This window comes from Hemitrygon akajei, chromosome 3 (genome assembly GCF_048418815.1).
Source record: "Hemitrygon akajei chromosome 3, sHemAka1.3, whole genome shotgun sequence".
Taxonomy (NCBI): domain Eukaryota; kingdom Metazoa; phylum Chordata; class Chondrichthyes; order Myliobatiformes; family Dasyatidae; genus Hemitrygon; species Hemitrygon akajei.
Genome location: NC_133126.1, coordinates 103,323,405 through 103,346,276, shown reverse-complemented (window position 1 = coordinate 103,346,276; position 22,872 = coordinate 103,323,405). Strand labels below are relative to the sequence as shown.

Genomic DNA, 22,872 nt, shown 5'->3' with positions numbered 1-22,872 from the left:
AATATGACCAGTCTACAACCACTCTTTGCCTTCTGTGGGCAAGCCAGTTCTGGGTCCACAAAGCAATGTCTCCTTGGATCTCATGCCTCTTTGCTTTCTTTACTACATCTACTGCTCTTCCTTCATCAATGTGTTTAGTCACATCCTCAAAAATTTCAATCAGACTCATAAGGCATGACCTGCTCTTGACAAAGCCAAGCTGACTACTCCAAATCATATTATACCTCTCCAAATGTTCATAAATCCTGCATCTCAGGATCTTCTCCATCAACCTACCAACCACTGAAGTAATACTCACTGGTCTATAATTTCCTGGGCTGTCTCTACTCCCTTTCTCGAATAAGTGAACAACATTTGCAACCCTTCAATCCTCTCTCCCATCCCCACTGATGATGCGAAGATAATTGCCAGAGGCTCAGCAGTCTCCTCCCTCACCTCCCACAGTAGTTTGGGTACATCTCATCCGGTCCCAGTGACTTATCCAACTTGATGCTTTCCAAAAGCTCCTACACATCCTCTTTCTTAATATCTACATGCTCAAGCTTTTCAGTCTGCTGAAAGTCATCACGATAATCACCAAGATGCTTTTCCATAGTGAATACTGAAGTAAAGTATTCATTAAGTACCTCTGCTATTTCCTCAGGTTCCATACACACTTTCCCACTGTCACACTTGATATTCTTTCACGTCTTATTCTTGTGCTCTTCACATACTTGTAGAATGCCTTGGGGTTTTCCTTAATCGTACCTGCCAAAGATTTCTCATGGCCCCTTCTGGCTCTCCTAATTTCTTTCTTAAGCTCCTTCCTATTTGTCTTGTAATCTTCTAGATCTCTAACATTACCTAGCACTCTGAACCTTTTCTTTACTTCTTGACTAGATTTATTACAGCCTTTGTACACCACGGTTCCTGTACCCTACCATAACTTCCCTGTCTCATTGGAACGTATCCATACAGAACTCCACACAAATATCCCTGAATATTTTCCACATTTCTTCCGTACTTTTCCCTGAGAACATCTGTTTCCAATTTAAGCCTCCAATTTCCTGCCTGATAGCCTCATAATTCCCCTTACTCTAATGAAATGCTTTTCTAACTTGTCTGTTCCTATCTCTCTCCAGTGCCATGGTAAAGGAGATAGAATTATGATCACCATCTCCAACATGCTCTCCCACTGAGAGATGTGACACCTGACCAGGTTCATTTCCCAATACCAAATCAAGTACAGCTTCTCCTCTTGTAGGTTTATCTACATACTGTGTCAAAAAACCTTCCTGAACACAACTAACAAACTCCACCCCATCTAAACCCCTTGCACTAGGGAAATGCCAATTGATATTTGGAAAATTAAAATCTCCCATCATGACAACTCTGTTATTATTACAGCTTTCCAGGATCTGTTTTCCTATCTGCTCCTCGATATTCCTGTTACTATTAGGTGGCCTATAAAAATCACCCAGTAAAGTTATTGACCCCTTCCTGTTCCTGACCTCCACTCACAGAGACTTTGTAGACACCTTTTCAGCAGTGTGACACTATCTCTGATCAACAGTGTCATGTCCCCACCTCTTTTGCCTCCCTCCCTGTCCTTTCTGAAACATCTAAAACCCGGCACTTGAAGTAACCATTCCTGCCCCTGATCCATCCAAGTCTCTGTAATGGCTACCACATCATATCTCACTTTATCCAGGAATGCACGCCATTGCTGCTCTGCTGACGTCCCTGTCAGCAGCTCCTTCCAATTTACTTTGGCCAACTCCTTTCTCATACCACTGTAATTTCCCTAACTCCATTGAAATACCGCTACATCAGACTTCATTTTCTCCCTGTCAGATTTCAAGTTGATCCCAATCATATTGTGATCACTTGTTCCTAAATGTTCTTTTACCTTAAGCTTCCTCACCGGCTCTGGTTCATTACATAACATAGAACATAGAAGAGTACAGCACCGTACAGGCCCTTCAGCCCACAGTGTTGTGCCGACCCGTAAACCCTGCCTCCCATATATGCCCCCCACCTTAAATTCCTCCATATACCTGTCCAGTAGTCTCTTAAATTTCACCAGTGTACCAGCCTCCACCACAGACTCAGGCAGTGAATCCCACGCACCAACCACTCTCTAGAGTAAAAATCCTTCCTCTAATATCCCCCTTGAACTTCCCACTCCTTACCTTAAAGCCGTGTCCTCTTGTATTGAGCAGTGATGTCCTGGGGCAGAGGCGCTGGCTGTCCACTCTATCTATTCCTCTTAATATCTTGTATACCTCTATCATGTCCCCTCTCATCCTCTTCCTCTCCAAAGAGTAAAGCCCTAGCTCCCATAATCTCTGATCATAATGCATACTTTCAAAACCAGGCAGCATCCTGGTAAATCTCCTCTGTACCCTTTCCAATGCTTCCATATCCTTCCTATAGTGAGGCGACCAGAACTGGACACAGTACTCCAAGTGTGGCTGAATGAGAGTTTTATAAGAGCTGCATGATTACCTCGCGATTCTTAAACTCTGTCCCTTGACTTATGAAAGTTAACACCCCATAAACTTTCTTAACTAGCCTATCTTCCTGTGAGGCAACTTTCAGGGATCTGTGGACATGTACCCCCAGATCCCTCTGCTCCTCCACACTACCAAGTATCCTGCCATTTACTTTGTACTCTGCCTTGGAGTTTGTCCTTCCAAAGTGTACCACCTTACACTTCTCTGGGTTGAATGCCATCTGCCACTTCTCAGCCCACTCCTGCATCCTATCAATGACTCTCTGCAAACTTGGACAATCCTCTACACTATCCACAACACCCACCAACCTTTGTGTTGTCTGCAAACTTGCCAACCCATGCTTCTATCCCCACATCTAGGTTGTTAATAAAAATCACGAAAAGTAGGGGTCCAAGAATGGATCCCTGTGAGACACCACTAGTCACAACCCTTCAATCCAAATGTACTCCCTCCACCAGGACCATCTGCTTTCTGCAGGCAAGCCAATTCTGAATCCACCTGGCCAAAATTCCCTGGATCCCATGCCTTCTGACTTTCTGAATAAGTCTACTGTGTGGAACCTTATCAAATGCCTTACTAAAATCCATGTAGATCACATCCACTGCACTACCCTCATCTATATGCCATGGTCACCTCCTCAAAGAACTCTAACAGGCTTGTTAGACACTATCTGCCCTTCACAAAGCCATGTTGACTGTCCCATATCAGTCCATGATTCTCTAAATGCCCATAGATCCTATTTCTAAGAATCTTTTCTAACAGCTTTCCCACCACAGACATAAGACTCACTGGTCTATAATTACCCGGACTATCCCTACTACCTTTTTTGAACAAGGGGACAACATTCGGCTCCCTCCAATCCACTGGTAATGTTACCGTGGACTGGACAACGAGGACATAAAGATCTCAGCCAGAGACTCAGCAATCTCTTCCCTCGCCTCGTGGAGCAGCCTGGAGAATATTCTGTCAGGCCCCGAGGACTTATCCATCCTAATGTATCTTAACAACTCCAACACCTCCTCTCCAACACCTCCTCTCCCTTAATATCAACATGCTTCAGAACTTCAACCTCACTCATATTGTCCTCACCGTCATCAAGTTCCCTCTCATTGGTGAATACCGAAGAGAAGTATTCATTGAGGAACTCGCTCACTTCCACAGCCTCCAGACACATCTTCCCATATTTGTCTCTAATTGGTCCTACCTTCACTCCTGTCATCCTTTTGTTCTTCACATAATTGAAGAATGCCTTGGGGTTTTCCTTTACCCTACTCGGCAAGGCCTTCTCATGCCCCCTTCTTGCTCTCCTCAGCCCCTTCTTAAGCACTTTTTTTGCTACCCTATATTCCTCAATAGACTCATCTGATCCTCGCTTCCTAAACCTCATGTATGCTGCCTTCTTCCACCTGACTAGATTTTCCACCTCACTTGTCACCCATGGTTCCTTCTTCCTACCATTCTTTATCTTCCTCACCGGGACAAATTTATCCCTAACATCCTGCAAGAGTTCCCTAAACATCAACCACATGTCCATAGTACATTTCCCTGCAAAAAACATCATCCCAATTCACACCCACAAGTTCTAGCCTTATAGCCTCATCATTTGCACTTCCCCTATTAAATATTTTCCTGTCCTCTCTGATTCTATCCTTTTCTATGATAATGCTAAAGGCCAGGGAGCGGTGGTCACTGACCTGGTTCATTACCTAATACTAGATCCAGTATGGCATTCCCCCTAGTCGGCCTGTCAACATACTGTGACAAGAATCTGTCCTAGACACTGAAGAAACTCTGCCCCATCTAAACCATTGGAACTAATCAGGTGCCAATCAATATTACAGAAGTTAAAGTCACCCATGATAACAACCCTGTTATTTTTGCGCCTTTCCAAAATCTGCCTCCCAATCTGCTCCTCGGTATCTCTGCTGCTACCAGGGGGCCTATAGAATACTCCCAATTGAGTAACTGCTCCCTTCCTGTGCCTGACTTCCACCCATACTGACTCCAAAGAGGATCCTGCTACATTATCCACCCTTTCTGTAGCTGTAATAGTATCCCTGACCAGTAATGCCACCCCTCCTCCCCTTTTTACCCCCTCTCTATCCCTCTTAAAACTCTGAAATCCAGGAATATTGAGAATCCATTCCTGCCCTGTTGCCAGCCAAGTCTCTGTAATGGCCACTACATCATAATTCCATGTATGTATCCAAGCTCTCAGTTAATCACCTTTGTTCTTGATGCTTTGTGCATTGAAGTACACGCACTTTAGCCCTCCTATCTTACTACCTTTACAGCCTTTCTCCATGCACTATACTTGCAGTTCTCACATGACCTTTATCCTCCTCCACCTCACTATCTGCTCTAACACTCTGGTTCCCCTCCCCTGCAAATCTAGTTCAGGTGCAGCCTGTCCCGTCGGAACAGGTCCCACCTTCCCTGGAATAAGGCGCAATTGTCCAGAAACATGAAGCCCTCCTTCCTGCACCAACTCCTTAGCCACGTATTTAGCTGTATTATCTTCCTATTTCTAGCCTCACTAGCAATCCTGAGATTGCAACCCTTGAGGTTCTGTCCGTCAATTTTGCACCGAACTCCCTAAACTCTCTTTGAGGAACTCCTCCTTCCTATCCACGTTGTTTAGGGATCCCTACATGGACCACGACATCTGGCTGCTTACCCTCCCTCTTGAGAATACTGAGAACTCGATCCGAGATATTGCAAACCCTGGCTCCCGGGAGGCAACAGACCATCTGAGATTCTCGATCTCTCCCACAGAACCTCCTATCTGTTCCCCCTAACTATTAAATCCCCTATCACTACTGCTCTCCTCTTTTCCCTTCTTCCCTTCTGACCTGTGGGTCCAGTCTCGGTGCCAGAGACTGCAACTTGTCCTTGGTAGGTCGTCCCCATCAACAGTATCCAAAACTGTATACTTATTGATGATAGGGATGGCCACAGTGGTGCTCTGCTCTTCCTGTCTAATCCCCTTCCCTCTCCTGACAGTCACCAGCTACCTGTCTCCTGACTCTTAGGGGTGACTATCTCCTTGAAACTCCTGCCTATTTCTGCCTCTGCCTCATGAATGATTTGAAGTTCATCCAGCTCCAGCTCCAATTCCCTAACTCGGTTTGTCAGGAGCTGCAGCCAGATGCACCTTTTGCAGGTGTAGTCATCAGAGACAATTGTGCTCGCCCTGACTTCCCACATACTGCAAACGGAACACTGGACTGCCCTAACTGCTGCCTCCATTACCTACTAAGCTAATTAGATTAATTAAAGGAGCTTATCCGGCCTTACCTGCCTGGGAGGCTCAGCTTCTGCTTGCTGAAGCCTCTCGAGCCAAAACCTTCCTACTCTGTCTCCCACTACTCTGTTGCCCACTCCATTAATCTGCTCGCTTTTTAAACTCTCCCGCTGTCCCAGAGGCCGACCTTCACGCGCTTGCGCAGCCATGCCCCGTTCAAGCTGCCACTGCCAATCCAGTATAGCTGATCCCTTAGTAGGTTCACTGACAAACTGCTCTAAAAAGCCATCTCGTAGGCAATCAACAGGGTGATGAATAGGGCTAAAGGTGTTACATTTGAATGGGTACTATATACAGAATAAAGTAGGTGAACTTGTAGCACAGTTACAGATTGGCATGAATCTCTGAATCATGGCTGAAAGAGGATTTGAGCTGGGAGCTTAATGTCCAAGGATATACATTGTTGCGAAAGGACGGACAGATAGGTAGCTGTTGGTAAGAAATTATATCAAATCTTCAGAAAGAGGTGACAGGATCAGAAGGTGTAGAATTGTTGTGGGTGGAGCTTAGAAACTACAAGAGTTAAAATACCCTGATGGGAGTTGTATGCAGATATCGAAATGGCAAAGATGTGAGCTACAATGGATGATAGAAAATGCAACATTCAATGTCAGGGGTATGTAAAAAGAGCTACCCTTTCAGTCAAGATAGCAGTCAAGATTTAAAAGGCAGAGCTTTGCTGCAGTTTCTTAGTTGAGGAGCTGCCAGTCAGCAAGAGGGATTTATTTGAAATGCCAATAAAAACAATTTATGCAAGCAGACCAGCCATTCTTTTGAGTTTGCCAATGGCTTTGCTGTTCAGATTTGAGCAAGGTAAAATACATTACTCATTTGTTAGGGCATAGTAGTTTAGTGAGAATTGCTCTTGTTCTGTGTGGGATGTGGAAGTATGGGAGACCTCTAGCCTCCAGATAATTGCATTTGCAGAAGGTGCACCAAGCTGCAAGTTCTGAGAACAGGTATTAGGAACTGGAGCTGTGGCTGGATGACCTTCAACTCAAACGGGAGAATGAGGAGGAGCTATAGGGAGGTAATCGTCCCTAGGTTGCAGGAGACAGTTAACAGGATGACTGTCAGCAGAAAGAGGGGAAATGCATAGCTAGCGCAGAGTATACCTGTGACTATTCCCCTCAATAAGTATACAAAACTTTAGTTACTATTGGGTGACAACCCACCGGGGGGAGCTACGGTGACCAGATGTCTGGCACTGGTCTGGTGCTGTGGCTCAGAAGAGCAGAAGAGGGGTGAAGAGGACTGCAGTGTTGATAGGAGATTCCATGGTCAGAGAACAGAGACGAGATTCTGTGAGCGCAGTAGACACACTCGGGTGATATGTAATGGGAGCATTAGCCAGGGTTAGAATTGTCTCAGATCGGGTCCATAGCATTCCCAAGGGTGAGGGTCAGCAGACAGAAGTCCTGGTACATATTGGCACTGATGACATGGTTAGATAAGGTGAGGAGGTCCTCTGGAGATTTTAGAGAGCTATGTGGAAATGTGAAAAACAAGACCTCCAGGATATTAATTTTGGGATTGTTGCCTGTGCCATGTGCCAGTGAATAGGATGAGTTTGGCAAGTGAATGCGTGGCTGAGAAACTGGTACAGCGGGCAGGGGTTCAGGTTTATGGATCATTGGGATCTCTACTGGGAAAATTATGACCCGTAGAAAAGGCATGGGTTACACCTGAACTCCAGGGGAGGGGGTTGACTGGAGTTGTTTGGGAGGGTTTAAACTAATTTGATAGTGGGGTGGGAACCGGAGTGAAAGTGCTGAGGATGAGGTATTAAGTTTACAGAGGCAATGTGTAGACTCCTAGCAAGGAGAGGCTGTTGATGGGGCAAAATTGCAGTCAACAGGATGAGTTGCAAAGTAATAGGCAGACAAAATTGAAAAGGTTTAATACAGGACTGAAGGTGTTATATTTGAATGCACACAGTATACAGAATAAAGTAGGTGAGCTTGTAGCAGTTACAGATTGGCAGGTATGATGTTGTAGGCATTACTAAGTTATGGCTGAAGGAAGATTATAGCTGGGCGCTTAATGGATACACGTATCAAAAGGACAGGCAGGAACAAATGGGCAACAAATCTGTTGATTTTTTAAAAAGTGAAATCAAAAGTGACGTAGGGTCAGAAGGTGTTGAATCATAACTATAAGATTTAAGAGCAGAATTAAGCCATTACATGGCTGATCCAATTTTTCTCTCTGCCCCATTCTCCTGCTCTCTTATATCCCTTCATGCACTGATCAATCAAGAATATATCAACTTCTGCCTTAAATACACATATGCTTGTGGCAAAGCACTGTACAGATTCATTACTCTCTAGCTAAAGACATTCCAAATCATCTCCGTTCTTTCTCAAAGGCAGGTCGTGCCTTACGAACCGAACTGAATTTTTTGAGGATGTGACTAAACACATTGATGGAGGTAGGGCAGTAGATGTACTGTATTTGGAATTCAGCAAGGCATTTGATAAGGTACCCCATGCCAAGCTTATTGAGAAAGTAAGGAGGCATGGGATCCAAGGGAACATTACTTTGTGGATCCAGAACTGGCTTGCCCAAATAGTGGTTGTAGACTGGTCATGGAGGCTGGTGACCAGTGTTGCGCCTCAGAGATTTGTTCTGGGACCCCCTACTCTTCGTGATTTTATAAATGACCTGGATGAGGAAGTGGAGGGATGGGTTAGTAAATTTGCTGATGACACAAAGGTTGGGGGTGTTGTGGATAGTATGGAGGGCTGTCAGAGGTTACAGCGGGACATTGATAGGATGCAAAACTGGGCTGAGAAGTGGCAGATGGAGTTCAACCCAGATAAGTGTGAGGTGGTTCATTTTGGTAGGTCGAATATGATGGCAGAATATAGTTTTAACAGTAAGACTCTTGGCAGTGTGGAGGGTCAGAGGGATATTGGGGTCCGAGTCCATAGGCACTCGAAGCTGCTGCGTAGGTTGACTCTGTCGTTAAGAAGGCATACGGTGCATTGGCCTTCATCAATTGTGGAATTGAATTTAGGAAACGAGAGGTAATGTTCCAGCTATATAGGACCTGGTCAGACCCCACTTGGAGTACTGTGCTCATTTCTGGTCGCCTCACTACAGCCAGGATGTGGAAACCATAGAAAGGGTGCAGAGGAGATTTACAAGGATGTTGTCTGGATTGGGGAGCATACCTTATGAGAATAGGTTGAGTGAACTCGGCCTTTTCTCCTTGGAACGAAAGAGGATGAAAGGTATTGATCGTGTGAATAATCAGAGGCTTTTTCCTAGGGCTGAAATGGCTAACACAAGAGGGCACAATTTTAAGGTGCTTGTAAGTAAGTCCAGAGGAGATGTCAGAGATAAGTTTTTTACACACAGAGTGGTGAGTGCATGGAATGGGCTACCGGTGACAGTGGTGGATGTGGATACAATAGGGTGTTTTAAGAGACTCGTGGATTGGTACATGGAGCTTAGAAAAACAGAGGGCTATGAGTAGCCCTGGGTAATTTCTCAGGTAAGGACATGTTTGGCACAGCTTTGTGGGCCAAAGGGCCTGTATTGTGCTGTAGGTTTTCTGTTTCTCTTTTTCTAAACAGACACTGTTCTATTTAAAGACTGTGCCCTCTGGTCTTAGATTCTCCCACCAAAAGAAACATCCTCTCCACATCCACTCTCAAGGCATTTCCCCATCTAATAGGTTTCAATGAGATCACCCTTCATTCTTCTGAATGAGCCTACAGCAATCAAACACTTCGTCACTTTGTATGACAAGCCATTCAACCCTGGAATCATTTCGTGAACCTCCTTTGAACCCCCTCCAGTTTCAGCAGATTCTTTCTAAGATAAGGGTCCCAAAACTGCTCTCAGTACTCACCAGTGTTTTATAAACTCTCAACATATCATTCTTGCTTTTATATTCTAGTCATCTTGAAATGAGTGCTAGCATCGCATTTGCCTTCCTTACCAGAGACTTGACCTGCAAATTAACCTTTAGGGAATCCTGCACAGGGATTCCCAAGTCCCTTTGCACCTCAGCATTTTTATATTTTCTTTGCATTTAAAAAACAGTGAACCTTTTCATTTCTTCTACCAAAGTACATGACATCATTTTGGATAGAGGTAAGGAACCGCAAGGGTGGGAGGGTGCCACCATGCAAGGGTGCCCTGGTGGGAGTTGTATACAGGCACAAAAATGGTAGGAAGGACATTGTCTACAAATTACAATGGGAGATGAAAAATGCATGCAAAAGGTCAGTGTTACAATAGTCATGGGTTATTTCAATATGCAAGTAGATTTGGAAAATCAAGTTCGTGCTGGATCCCAGGAGAAGGAATTTCTAGAATGCCAACAAGATGGCTTTATTAGGGCAGCTCATAGTTGAGCCCAGTAAGTGATCAGCAACTCTGGATTGAGTGTTGTGTAATGAACCTGAATTGATAAGAGAGTTTAAGGTAAAAGAACCCTGAAGAGCAAGTGACGTATAATCAAATTGACTCTGAAATTTGAACTGGAGAAGCTAAAGTCAGATATATCAGTATTACAGTAGAATAAAAAGATTTACAAGCATAAGAGAGGAGTTGGCCAGAATTGATTGGAAAAGAACACTGGCAAGAATGATGGCAGAGCAGCAATGGCTGGAATTTCTGGAAGCAGTTTGTAAGGTACGGAATATATACATCCCAAAGAGGAAGAAGTATTCTAAAGGCAAGATGACGCAACTGTGACGAACACGAGAAGTCAAAGTCAACAAAAAAGCCAAAGAGCAAAAATTAGTGGGACGTTAAAGGATTGGGAAACTTTTAAAAACCAAAAAAGGCAACTAAAAACTTATTAAGAAGGTAAAGATGGAATATGAAAGTAAGCTAGCTAATAATATTAAGGAGGTTGTGGCAACCCAATTTCTGCGCAGGCGAACCGGCTCACAAATAGCCAGCACGCGGGGAGAGACTTTGGTAATGCACCTCTGAAGTCATTTCCGCCCGGAAAGGGCGGGTGCTAGGGATTAAATGCCAGCGTCGCGAAGTTTGAATAAACTAGTCTCGAAACGACTTGATGACTGCGTGTCGTTGTCTCTCGCTCTGTATGTAGTACATCGCTACATTGGTGACCCCGACGGTCCAAACGGGATTTGGACCAAAGATGACCGACTCTTCATCTGTTCATGCAGTTTCGCTAGAACTGCCGACTTTCTGGACGCTACAACCATGTGTGTGGTTTAACCAAGCAGAAGCCCAGTTCCAGATTCGGCAGATATCTTCTGATTCCACACATTACTATCACGTGGTGAGCACCCTTCACCAGGAGACGGCCGCCTAGGTTGCGGATTTCATACAGTCGCCCCCGGAAGAATGCAAATATGAAGCATTCAAAGCGCTGTTCATTGGGACCTTTGGCCTCTCACGGCGTGAGCGAGGTGCCCGCCTGCTTCACCTGGACGGTTTGGGAGACAGGCTGCCGTCAGCATTGATGAACGAGATGCTGGCCCTGGCTGACGGACACAAGCCCTGCCTCATGTTCGAGCAAGCGTTCCTAGAGCAACTGCCCGAGGACATACATCTGCTGCTGGCCGACGCAGAGTTCAGCGACCCCCCAGAAGGTGGCGGCCCGGGCAGACGTGCTGTGGAAAGCCAAGAGGGAAAGTCCGTCAGTCAGATTACCAGGCCACGCGCCCAACAGCAGACCAGACCAGGCCTGGCAGGGGGGCGCACACAACACAGAGGCAGGAGTGAGGAGGACAGTGAACAGTGGTGTTTCTACCACCAGCAGTGGGGCACAGAAGCCCGCCGTTGTTGCCTGCCTTGCAAGGGCCAGGGCCAGCTGCCGCTAATGACTATGGCGGCTGGCCACCAGAACAGCCTCTTGTACATCTGGGACAAACAGTCAGGATGCCGCTTCTTGGTCGACACCAGAGCAGAGATCAGGGTCTTGCCCCCGATGGGGTACGACACCTGCAACAGGAAGCCAGGACCCACCCTGAGGGCCACAAACGGCAGCACGATACGGACTTACGGCTCCCGCACAGTGCAGCTGCAGTTCAGCGCCAGCCGGTTCACGTGGGACTTCACACTGGCCGCGGTGGCCCAACCACACCTGGGGGCGGACTTCTTGTGAGCTCACAGCCTGCTGGTCGACTTGCAAGGGAAAAGACTGGTACATGCCGAGACTTTCCAGACGTTCTCCCTGGGTGAAGCCAAATTGCCGGCCCCACACCTGGACTCCATCATGCTGTCAGACAACGAATTCACCAGAATCCTGGCGTACTTTCCATCGATTCTGGCACCGCAGTTCACGGCAGCCATGCCCAGACACGGGGTACAGCGCCACATCCCGACCCAAGGACCATCCCTCCACGCCCACGCATGAAGGCTCCCCCCGGAAAAGCTCTGCCTGGCGAAGGAGGAGTTCAAGAGGATGGAGGAATTGGGGATCGTATGGAGGTCTGACAGCCCATGGGCCTCCCCCCTGCACATGGTGCCCAAAGCAGCCAGCTGTTGGAGACCATGCGGCGACTACCGCAGAATGAACGAGGCTACAACTCCAGACCCCTACCCCGTGACGCACATACAGGACTTTGCAGCAAAGCTGCACGGGGCAAAAATCTTTTCGAAAGTAGACCTCATCTGGGGATACCATCAAATCCCGGTGCACCCGAAGACATCCCCAAAACAGCACTCATCACCCCGTTCAGCCTGTTCGAGTTCCTCCGAATGCTGTTCGGCCTGAAGAATGCCGCACAGATGTTCCAGCGGCTAATGGATGCGGTGGGACGTGACCTGGACTTTGCGTGCATCTATTTGGACGACATCCTTATAGCCAGCAGTAGTCATCAGGAGCATCTGTCCCACCTCCGCCAGCTCTCTTCCCGCCTGAGTGATTTCGGCCTCACGATCAACCCAGCCAAATGCCAGTTCGGTCTCGATACCATCGACTTCCTGGGCCACAGGATTACCAAAGACGGGGCAACACAACACCTCTGCCCGCCAAGGTAGACGCGATCCGCCACTTTGCCCGGCCCAACGCGGTCAAAGGCCTCGTTGGTATGGTGAACTTCTACCACCGTTTCCTCCCCTCAGCAGCCCGTATCATGTGCCCTTTGTATACCCTGATGTCGGGTAAAGGCAAGGACATTACTTGGGACAGGGAGGCCGTGGCCGCTTTCGTTAAAGCCAAGGAAGCCTTGGCAGATGCCGCGATGCTGGTGCACCTCAGAACGGACTGCCCTCACGGTGGACGCATCCGACACAGCAGTCAGTGGGGTGCTGGAGCAGCTCATCGAGGGGCGCTGGCAACCCCTGGCATTCTACGACCACCCGAACTCAAGTACATTGCTTTCGACTGGGAGCTGTTGGCACTGTATCTGGCAATCCGGCATTTCAGGTACTTCTTAGAAGGTTCACCGGGTTCACGGACCATAAACCGTTGACCTTCGCGTTCACGAAGGTGTCCGATCCCTGGTCGGCTCGCCAGCAGCGACATCTGTTCTACATCTCTGAGTACACGACGGACGTCCAGCATGTCTTGGGAAAGGACAACGTCGTGGCGGACGCACTCTCCAGACCAGCTATCCAGGCCCTGTCCCTGGGGGTGGACTATGCAGCACTGGCGGAGACGCAGCAGGTGGACGACGAGATGCCGAGATGACGAAGACCGCAGTCTCGGTTTTGCAGCTGCGAGACTTTCTCGTAGGCCCAGGTGAGAGGACCCTCCTGTGCGATGTGGCTACTGGCCAACCTCGTCCCATCGTTCTGGCAGCCTGGAGTCAGCGAGTTTTCGACTCCATACACGGTTTGGCGCACCCATCTATCAGGACAACCGTCTGGCTGGTCTCCAGCAAGTTCGCGTGGCACGGACTTCGCAAGCAGGTCAGTGAATGGGCCAGAACGTGTGCACAGTGCCAAACAGCCAAGGTGCAGCGGCACACTAAAGCCCCGCCGCAACAGTTCGAACCCACCCACCGGAGGTTCAACCACATTCATGTGGATATCGTGGGCACCCTACCCGTGTCCCGAGGAGCGCAGTACCTCCTAACTATGGTAGACCAGTTCACGAGGTGGCCAGAGGTGGTCCCGCTCACCGACACATCTGCCGATTCCTGCGCCCGAGCACTGATTGCAACCTTGGTAGCACGCTTCAGGGTACCGGCCCACATTACCTCCAACAGAGGCGCCCAGTTCACCTCCAGCCTGTGGTCGGCTGTGGCCAGCCCGTTGGGAATGCAGCTACACCACACAACTGCCTACCACCCACAGTCGAACGGACTAGTGGAACGCTTCCACCGTCACTTGAAGTCGGCTCTCAAGGCCTGCCTGAGAGGACCTAACTGGGTGGACGAGCTTCCCTGGGTCCTGCTTGGAATTTGCACAGTGCCCAAAGAGGATCTGCATGCCTCATCGGTCGAGTTGGTGTACGGTGCGCCCCTGGCCATCCCGGGAGAGTTCATACCAGCCCCATGGGGGCAAGAGGAAGAACCGGCAGCGGTCCTGGACAGGCTATGCGAAAGGCTCGGCAACCTGGCCCCCGTACCAACTTCACAGCACAGACGGACCCCGACCCATGTACCCAAAGACCTGCAGAATTGTAAGTGTGTGTTTGTACAAAGGGGCGGACACCGGGCACCGCTACAGCGGCCGTATTAGGGGCCATTCAAGGTGATGAACAACAACAGGTCCACGTACGTTCTGGACATTGGGGGGGGGGGGGTGGTGAGAGGAGGTTTTCATGGTGGACCGACTCAAACCAGCCCATGTGGACTTGGCGCAGCCTGTCGAGGCTCAGGCACCGCGGCGCAAGGCAGACTTCCCAAGCAGAGGCTGATCCAGACTGGACATTGATAGATAGATGATAGATAGATAGATACTTTATTCATCCCCATGGGGAAATTCAACTTTTTTCCAATGTCCCATACACTTGTTGTAGCAAAACTAATTACATACAATACTTAACTCAGTAAAAAATATGATATGCATCTAAATCACTATCTCAAAAAGCATTAATAATAGCTTTTAAAAAGTTCTTAAGCCTGGCGGTAGAATTGTAAAGCCTAATGGCATTGGGGAGTATTGACCTCTTCATCCTGTCTGAGGAGCATTGCATCGATAGTAACCTGTCGCTGAAACTGCTTCTCTGTCTCTGGATGGTGCTATGTAGAGGATGTTCAGAGTTATCCATAATTGACCGTAGCCTACTCAGCGCCCTTCGCTCAGCTACCGATGTTAAACTCTCCAGTACTTTGCCCACGACAGAGCCCGCCTTCCTTACCAGCTTATTAAGACGTGAGGCGTCCCTCTTCTTAATGCTTCCTCCCCAACACGCCACCACAAAGAAGAGGGCGCTCTCCACAACTGACCTATAGAACATCTTCAGCATCTCACTACAGACATTGAATGACGCCAACCTTCTTAGGAAGTACAGTCGACTCTGTGCCTTCCTGCACAAGGCATCTGTGTTGGCAGTCCAGTCTAGCTTCTCGTCTAACTGTACTCCCAGATACTTGTAGGTCTTAACCTGCTCCACACATTCTCCATTAATGATCACTGGCTCCATATGAGGCCTAGATCTCCTAAAGTCCACCACCATCTCCTTGGTCTTGGTGATATTGAGACGCAGGTAGTTTGAGTTGCACCATATCACAAAGTCCTGTATCAGTTTCCTATACTCCTCCTCCTGTCCATTCCTGACACACCCCACTATGGCCGTGTCATCAGCGAACTTTTGGGGGGTGTATTGCCGGTTGTGGGGGGCGGTTATGTGGCGACCCACTTTCTGCGCAGGCGAACCGGCTCACAAATAGCCAGCGCGCGGGGAGAGACTTTGGTAATGCACCTCTGATGTCATTTTCACCCGGAAAGGGCGGGTGCTAGGGATTAAATGCCAGCGTCGCGAAGTTTGAATAAACTAGTCTCGAAACGACTTGACGACTGTGTGTCGTTGTCTCTTGCTCTGTAAGTAGTACATTGCTACAAGGTTACCAGAAGTTTACATAAACTAAATAAGATGAGAGTAGATATTGGACGCCAAAAAATGATGCTTGTAGTTACGGTAAACAAGGAAATGGTAGAGAAGTTTCTTGGGAAACTGAGAGGTCGGAAGCCAGGTAAGTCACCTGGACCAAATGGTGTACTGTTCAGGGTTCTGAAAGAGGTGGCTGAAGAGATTGTGGAGGCATCAGTAATGATCTTTCAAGAATCACTAGATTCTGGAAAGGTTCCGGAAGACTGGAAAATTTCAAATATCCCTCCACGCTTCAAGAAGGGAGAGAGGTAGAAGAAAGGAAATTATAAGCCAGTTAGTCTAACCTCAGTGATTGGGAAGATGTTGGTGTTATTTGTTACAGATGTGGTTTTAGAGTTCTTGGAGGCAAGTGATGAAATAGACCTTAGTCAGCATGATTTCCTTAAGGGAAAACATTGCCTGACAGATCTTTTGGAATTCCTTGAAGAAATAACAAGCAGGACAGGTAAAGGAGAAGCGTGTATATTGTGTACTTGGCTTTTCAGTAGATCTGTGACACGGTGCCAGACAGGTGGCTGCTTAACAAGTTGCAAGCCCATGGTATTACAGGAAAGATTCTGTAATGGATAAGGCAGTGGCTGATTGGTAGGGGGCAAAGTGTGGGAATAAAGGGAGCCTTTTCTGGTTGGCTGCCTCTAACTAGTGGTGTTCCACAGGTGTCTGTAATAGGATTTTTTTTAACATTATATGTCAATAATTCGGATGATAGAACTGATGGCTTTGTTGCAAATTTTGCAGATGATACTAAGGTGGGTGGAGGGGCACATTGTGTTGAGGAAATAGGCTTTAGAAGGACTTGGACTAGGAGAATTGGCAAAGTGACAGATGGAATACAGTGTCGGGAAATGTATGATCATGCACTTTGGCAGAAGAAACGAAAGAGCTGACTGTTTTCTAATTGGAGAGAAAATACAAAAAAACTGAGGCAGAAAGGAACTTGGGAGTTCTTGTGCAGGATTCCCTAAAGGTTAACTTGCAGGTTGAATCTGGTAATAAAGTCCTCTTCATTTCAAGAGGACCAGAATATAAAAGTAAGAATGTAATATTGAGACTTTATAAAGCACTGGTGAGGCCTTACTTGGAGTTTTGAGAGCAGTTTTGGACCCCTTTCTTAGAATGGACATTCTGAAATTGGAGAGAGTTCTAAGGAGGTTCACGAAAATAATTCCAGGGTTGAATGGCTTGTCATATGAAGACCATTTGATGGCTCTAGGCCTGTATTCACTAGAATTCAGAAGGATGGGGTGGTGACCTCTTTGAAACCTATCGAATGGTAAAAGAGAGGATGTGGAGAGGATGCTTCCTATGGTGAGAGAATCGAAGACCAGAGGATACAGTCTCAGAATAGAGGAGTGTCCTTTGGAACAGAGGTGAGAATAAATTCCTTTATCCAGAGATGGTGAACCTGTGGAATTCATTGCCACAGGTAGCTGTGGAGACCAAGTCATTGTGTCTGTTTAAGGCAGAGATTGATAGAGCCATGATTGGTTAGAACATAAAGTGATATGGGGAAATTGGGGTTGAGAGGGAAAATGGATCAGCCATGATGAAATGGTGGAACAGACTCAGTGAGTCAGATAGTGAAATTGGGCTCCGATACCTAATGGTTTTATTTTACAATAGTCCTGATGGATTTGATATGCAGGTAGATTGGGAAAATCGGGTTGGTACTGGATCCTAAGGGGAAATTTGTGGATTGCCTATAAGTTGGCTTTTTAGAGCGGCTCATAGTGAGCCCACTATGTCCAGCTATTCCAGATTGAGTGTTGTGCAATTAACTGGGATTGATTAGAGAGTTTAATGTAAAGGAGCCCTGAGGGGCCAGTGATCATAATGTAATAGAATTCACCTGTAATTTGAGAGGGAAAGTTAAAGTCAGATGTGTCAGTATTACAGTGGAGTTACAAAGGGAATTACAAAGGCATGTAAGAGGAGCTGGCGGAAGTTGGCTGGATGGCGGCAGAGCAGCAATGGCTGGAGTTTCTGGGAGCAATTGAGTAGGCACAAAATAGATGCATCCTGACAAAGAAGTATCCTAAATTTAGGCAGGATAACACAACCTGGGCTAACAAGAGAATTCAAAACCAAAGATAGGGCATATAGTAGAACAGAATTAGCGGGAATTTGGAGCATTGGAAAGCTTTTAAAAACCATAAGAAAACAACTTTTAAAAAGTCATAGAGGGAAACGATGAAATACAAAAGTAAGCTAGCCAATAATATTAGAGGATACCAAAAGTTTCTTCAGAAATATAAAAAGTAAAAGAGAGGTGAGAGTAGATATCAGAATGCTAGAAAATGATAAAGGTAGTAATGGGGCTCAAGAAATTGCAGTCAAGCCGAATAAGTATTTTGCATCAGTCTTCACTGCAGAAGTGGGTGAAGTTACCATTACTAGTTGAAGATTCTTGGGAAACTGAATAGTCTGAAGGTAGATAAATCACTTGAGCCAGATGGTCTACACCCAAGGATTCTGAAAGAGGTGGTTGAAGAGTTTGTGGAGGCCTTGGTAATAATCTCTCAAGAATCAATAGAATATGAAAAGTTCAGATGTCACTCCATGCTTTAAGAATGGAAAGAGGCGGAAGAAAGGAAATTATAAGCCAGTTAGTCTAACCTCAGTGGAAGGGAAGATGTTGGAATTGATTATTAAGGATGTGGTTTCAAGGTACTTGGAGGCACAAGATAAAATGGTCCAAAGTCAGCATGGTTTCCTTGAGGGAAGTCTTGCCTGACAAATCTGTTGGAATTCTTTGGAAGAAATTAGCAGGATAGATGAAGGAGAATTTGTTGATGTTTTCAGAAGGCTTTTGATAAGGTGCCAATGATATTACAGGATAGATGCTAGCATGGATGGAGCATTATCTGATTGGCAGGAGGCAAAGAGTGGGAATAAAGGGAGCCTTATCTGGTTGGTTGCCAGTGACTAGTGGTGTTCCACAAAGGTGTTTGTTGGGACCGCTGCTTTTTACGTTATGTCATTTGAGTTGGATGATGAAATTGGATGGCCAAGTTTGTGGATGATATGAAGATCGGTGGAGGGGCAGGAAATGTTGAGGAAGCTACAGGCAAACTTAGACAGATTTTGTGGCAGATGGAGTGCAGTGATGGGAAGTGTATGATGGTATATACTTTGGTTTCAAAGGTACATTTAATGTCAGAAATGTATACAATTATACATCCTGAAATGCTTTTTCTTCGCAACCATCCCCGAAAACAGAGGAGTGCCCCCAAAGAATGAATGAGTTAAATGTTAGAACCGGAAAGTCTCCCCACCTCAGCTCCCCTCCCTCCCTCATGTAAGCGGCAGCGAGCAACGATCCTTCTTCCTCCCCACCCCACCCCACCAACAGCTATAAAAAAGCATCGGCGCCTACCATCAAGCACTTCAGTGTGCAGCAAAGACACAGACTTGCAGTACTCCCAAGACGACTTGTTCACCCGGTATTCAACATACCACAGGCTCTCTCTCCCTATTAAGGAAGAAAGAGATGTCCCATTTCACAGCTGGGGGTGGGGGGACACATAACAATTACTTTTGCCAATCACCTTTCCAGCTCTTAGCTTCATCCCACCCCCTCCAGTCTTCTATCATTTCACATTTCCCCCTCCCCCCACTACTTTCAAATCTCTTACTATCTTTCCTTTCAGTTAGTCCTGACGAAGGGTCTTGGCCCGAAACTTCAACAGTATTTCTCCTTATAGATGCTGCCTAGCCTGCTGTGTTTTACCAGCATTTTGTGTGTGTTGTAACAATCAACTTGCTGGTTTACAATGTTATAAGTTCATTACATCACTTTTTCCGAGCTCTGTACCCAAAGATCTCAGGTCTCTGGGCACCCAGCCGTAGATCTTCCGACTCCCACAACGATACACTGATCTCCTGACATTACACCAACCTTCAAACTGCCCGTCTCCAGAACCATGAAATCTCGAACTTCTGTAGGCGAACGAAGCTGTTAGGCTGCGCCCTTGGCATGTCAAATAATGGCCAGTCATGAATCCCCGAGAGCGGGTTCCATTCCCGCAAAGAACTGAAGTCAGTGTGTAACTCCAGGTCGGGGTCTTCAAAAGAACCCTGAAAGGGAAAAATAGTGATATTAAAGATAGAAATAGAGCTGTTTCCAAAGATACAAGAAAAGGAGTCGCCGTTTGGTAGAAAAGTTAAAGCATACATTATTTTCTAAATTGGGAGAAAAAAAATAGGTACAAAGGGCTTTGAGAGTCCTTGTGCAGGATTCCCTAAGGTTAATTTGCAGGTTGAGTCAGTGGTGAGGAAGGCAAATGCAATGTTAGCATTCATTTCAAGAGGACTAAAATGATAAAAGCAAAGATGTAATGTTTGAGGCTTTATAAAGCACTAATGAGGCCTTGTTTGAAGTATTATGAGCAGTTTTGGGCTCCTTATCTAAGAAAGCATGTGTTGACATTGTAGAGAGTTCAAAGGAAGTCACGAGAATTATTTTGGGATTGATAGGCACCATATAAGGAGCATTTTGATGGCTCTGGGCCTGTTCTCACTTGACGTTTCCTATGGTGGTAGAGTGTAGGACCAGAAGACACAACCTCAGAATAGAGCAACATCCATTTAGAACAGAGAATGGAGGTATTTCTTCAGCCAGAGGGTGGTGAATATGTGCAATTCATTGCTACAGGCAGCTGTGATGACCAAATCATTGGGTATATTGAAGGAAGAGGTTGATAGTGTTGATTAGTCAAAGCATGAAGGGTTATGGGGAGAAAGCATTTTGTGGTACATTTTAAGTACATCCTTCTGTAAAAATGGACACCCAAGAAGACAATGGCAAAGATTATATTATGCTTGAACCAATGGAGACTTTGAGTCTAGGAGGTGCAAATTATTAGGCTACTATTGGAGGATTGTGTGGTTCAAATTGCCATTTTACAGCAAGTATGCAATTTAGCAAAGGATAGTGCAGAAAAGATTAATGGGTTGCTTACCTAGAGAACTTGTTATAAGGGGAGATGAGATGGATTTGGGTCTATTTTTTCTGGAGTGAAGGGGAGTTAATGGATGACCGTGGAGGTTTATTTAATTATGAAAGCCGTAGATAGGATAGAAAGTCAGTCTTTTATACAGATAAAGAATCTTAAAACTAGAGGGCATATGTTTAAAGTGAGGGAGAAAGATTTAAAGATGATCTGAAAGGAAGTTTTTTTTCCCACATACTGTGTGGTTTGTACATGGAACAAATTGCCACAAGTGGTAGCATCGGTTACAGTTAGTCTTTGACAGGAGAGGAACTCGGATAGGAAAGGCATGAATAGGAAACATGGGCCTTATGCAGACAAATGGGATTAGTGCCAATAGGCAACTTGTCCAGCAAGGACTAGTTGGGCTGAAGGGCCTGTCTCTGTGCAGTAGACTCTGAATGTATGACACAAACATAAAACCTAGCTTCTGCACAAGATAATGTTTGTCTTAAAAGATTACCTTGCTTGGTGGGTATACTGAAGGAGGTTGTACACAGCAGACAAGGTTTGTTTACATTGTATCTTTCTTCACAGTGGACTGTGGGAGGCAGCAAGACCAAAAAGAAAGGGAAAGGCAAGAGTGGAGAGAAGAAACAAACTACCAAGAGGGCAGTGAACAAGGCAGCATCTTCAGGCAGCTCAGCGGAAGACAGCTCTGGAGATACTTCTGCTCCAGAAGAAGGTAAAGACCATACGATATAGAAGCAGAATTGGACCATTTAGCCCATCAAGTCTGCATCATCATTTCATCATGGCTGATCCAATTTTCCTCTTAGCCCCAGTCTCCTGTCTTCTCACTGTATCCCTAACCAAGCAAGAATCTATCAACCTCTACCTTAAAAGATTTGGTCTCCACAGCTGTCTGTGGCAAAGAATTCCAAAGATTCATAACTTTCTGGCTAAAGTAAATTCCTACTCTTCTCCGTTCTAAAATGAAACCCATCAATTCTGAGACTGTGTCCTCTGGTCTTAGACTCGCCCACCATGAGAAACATCCTATCGACATCCACTCTATCAAGACCTTTCACAATTCAATAGGTTTCAATAAGGTCACTCCTCATTCTTCTGAATTCCAGTGAATACAGGCTCAGAGCCATCAAATACTCTTCATGTGACAAGCCATTCAATCCTGGAATCATTTTTGTGAACCTCCTCTGAACCCTCTCCGGTTTCAGCACATCCTTTCTATAATAATAAAACTGCACTCCTAGTGAGGTTTCACCGGTGTTTTATAAAGTGTCAACATTACATTCTTGTTTTTATATTCTAGTTCTCTTGAAATGAAAGCTAACATTGCAGTTGCCTTCCTCACCACAGACTAAACCTGTAAATTAACCTTTAGAGAATCTTGCACAAGGATTCCCAAGTCCCTTTGCACCTCATTTTTTTTGTATTTTCTCTCCATTTAGAAAATAGTGAGCCCTTTCATATTCTACCAAAGTGCATGACCATACATTTCCCGACACTGTATTCAATCTGCCATTTCTTTGCCCATTTTCTTAATCAGTCTTAAGTCCTTCTGTACCCTCTCTACTGCCTCAAAACTAGCTGTCCTGTCCACCTTATCATCTGCGAGCTTTGCAACAAAGCCATCAATTTCATCATCCAAGTCATTGGCATACAGTGCCTACAAAAAGTATTCTCCCCCCCCCCCCCCGTAAGTTTTCATGTTTTATTGTTTTCCCTTTGACATGAAGGAGTCTTTTCCTGTTGATCAGTGTCAAAAAAGCTAAATTAAACCTACTGTGATTCAGTGTTGTAAAACAAAACATGAAAACTTATAAGGGGGTGAATACTTTTTATAGGCACTGTATAACACTAAAGAATCAATCCCAACACAGACCACTATTCATTGGCAGCCAATTTTTGAATCCTGCCTATCAGCCACTGCTTTATCCATGCTAGAATATTTCCTGTAATACCATGGACTCGTAGCTTGTTAAGCAGCCTCATGTGTGGCACCTTGTAAAAGGTCTTTTGACAATCCAAGTATAGAACATCAACTAATTCTCCTTTGTCTGTCTTGCTTGTTATTCAAAGAACTCCAACAAGTTTGTCAGGCATGATTTTCCCTTGAGGAAA

The 22,872-nt window shown here is 45.9% G+C and overlaps 1 protein-coding gene across 3 annotated transcripts in view; it reads left to right on the top strand.

The window, feature by feature from the left end:
* The window catches only part of rtf1 (RTF1 homolog, Paf1/RNA polymerase II complex component), a 207,508-nt gene that overhangs the window by 45,802 nt on the left and 138,834 nt on the right, over positions 1-22,872 (top strand). For all 3 annotated transcript variants that reach the window (XM_073040540.1, XM_073040539.1, XM_073040538.1), the window contains one exon: positions 21,325-21,472. In XM_073040540.1, coding sequence (XP_072896641.1) covers positions 21,325-21,472 — 148 coding nt within the window. The remainder of the gene's footprint in view (positions 1-21,324; positions 21,473-22,872) is intronic.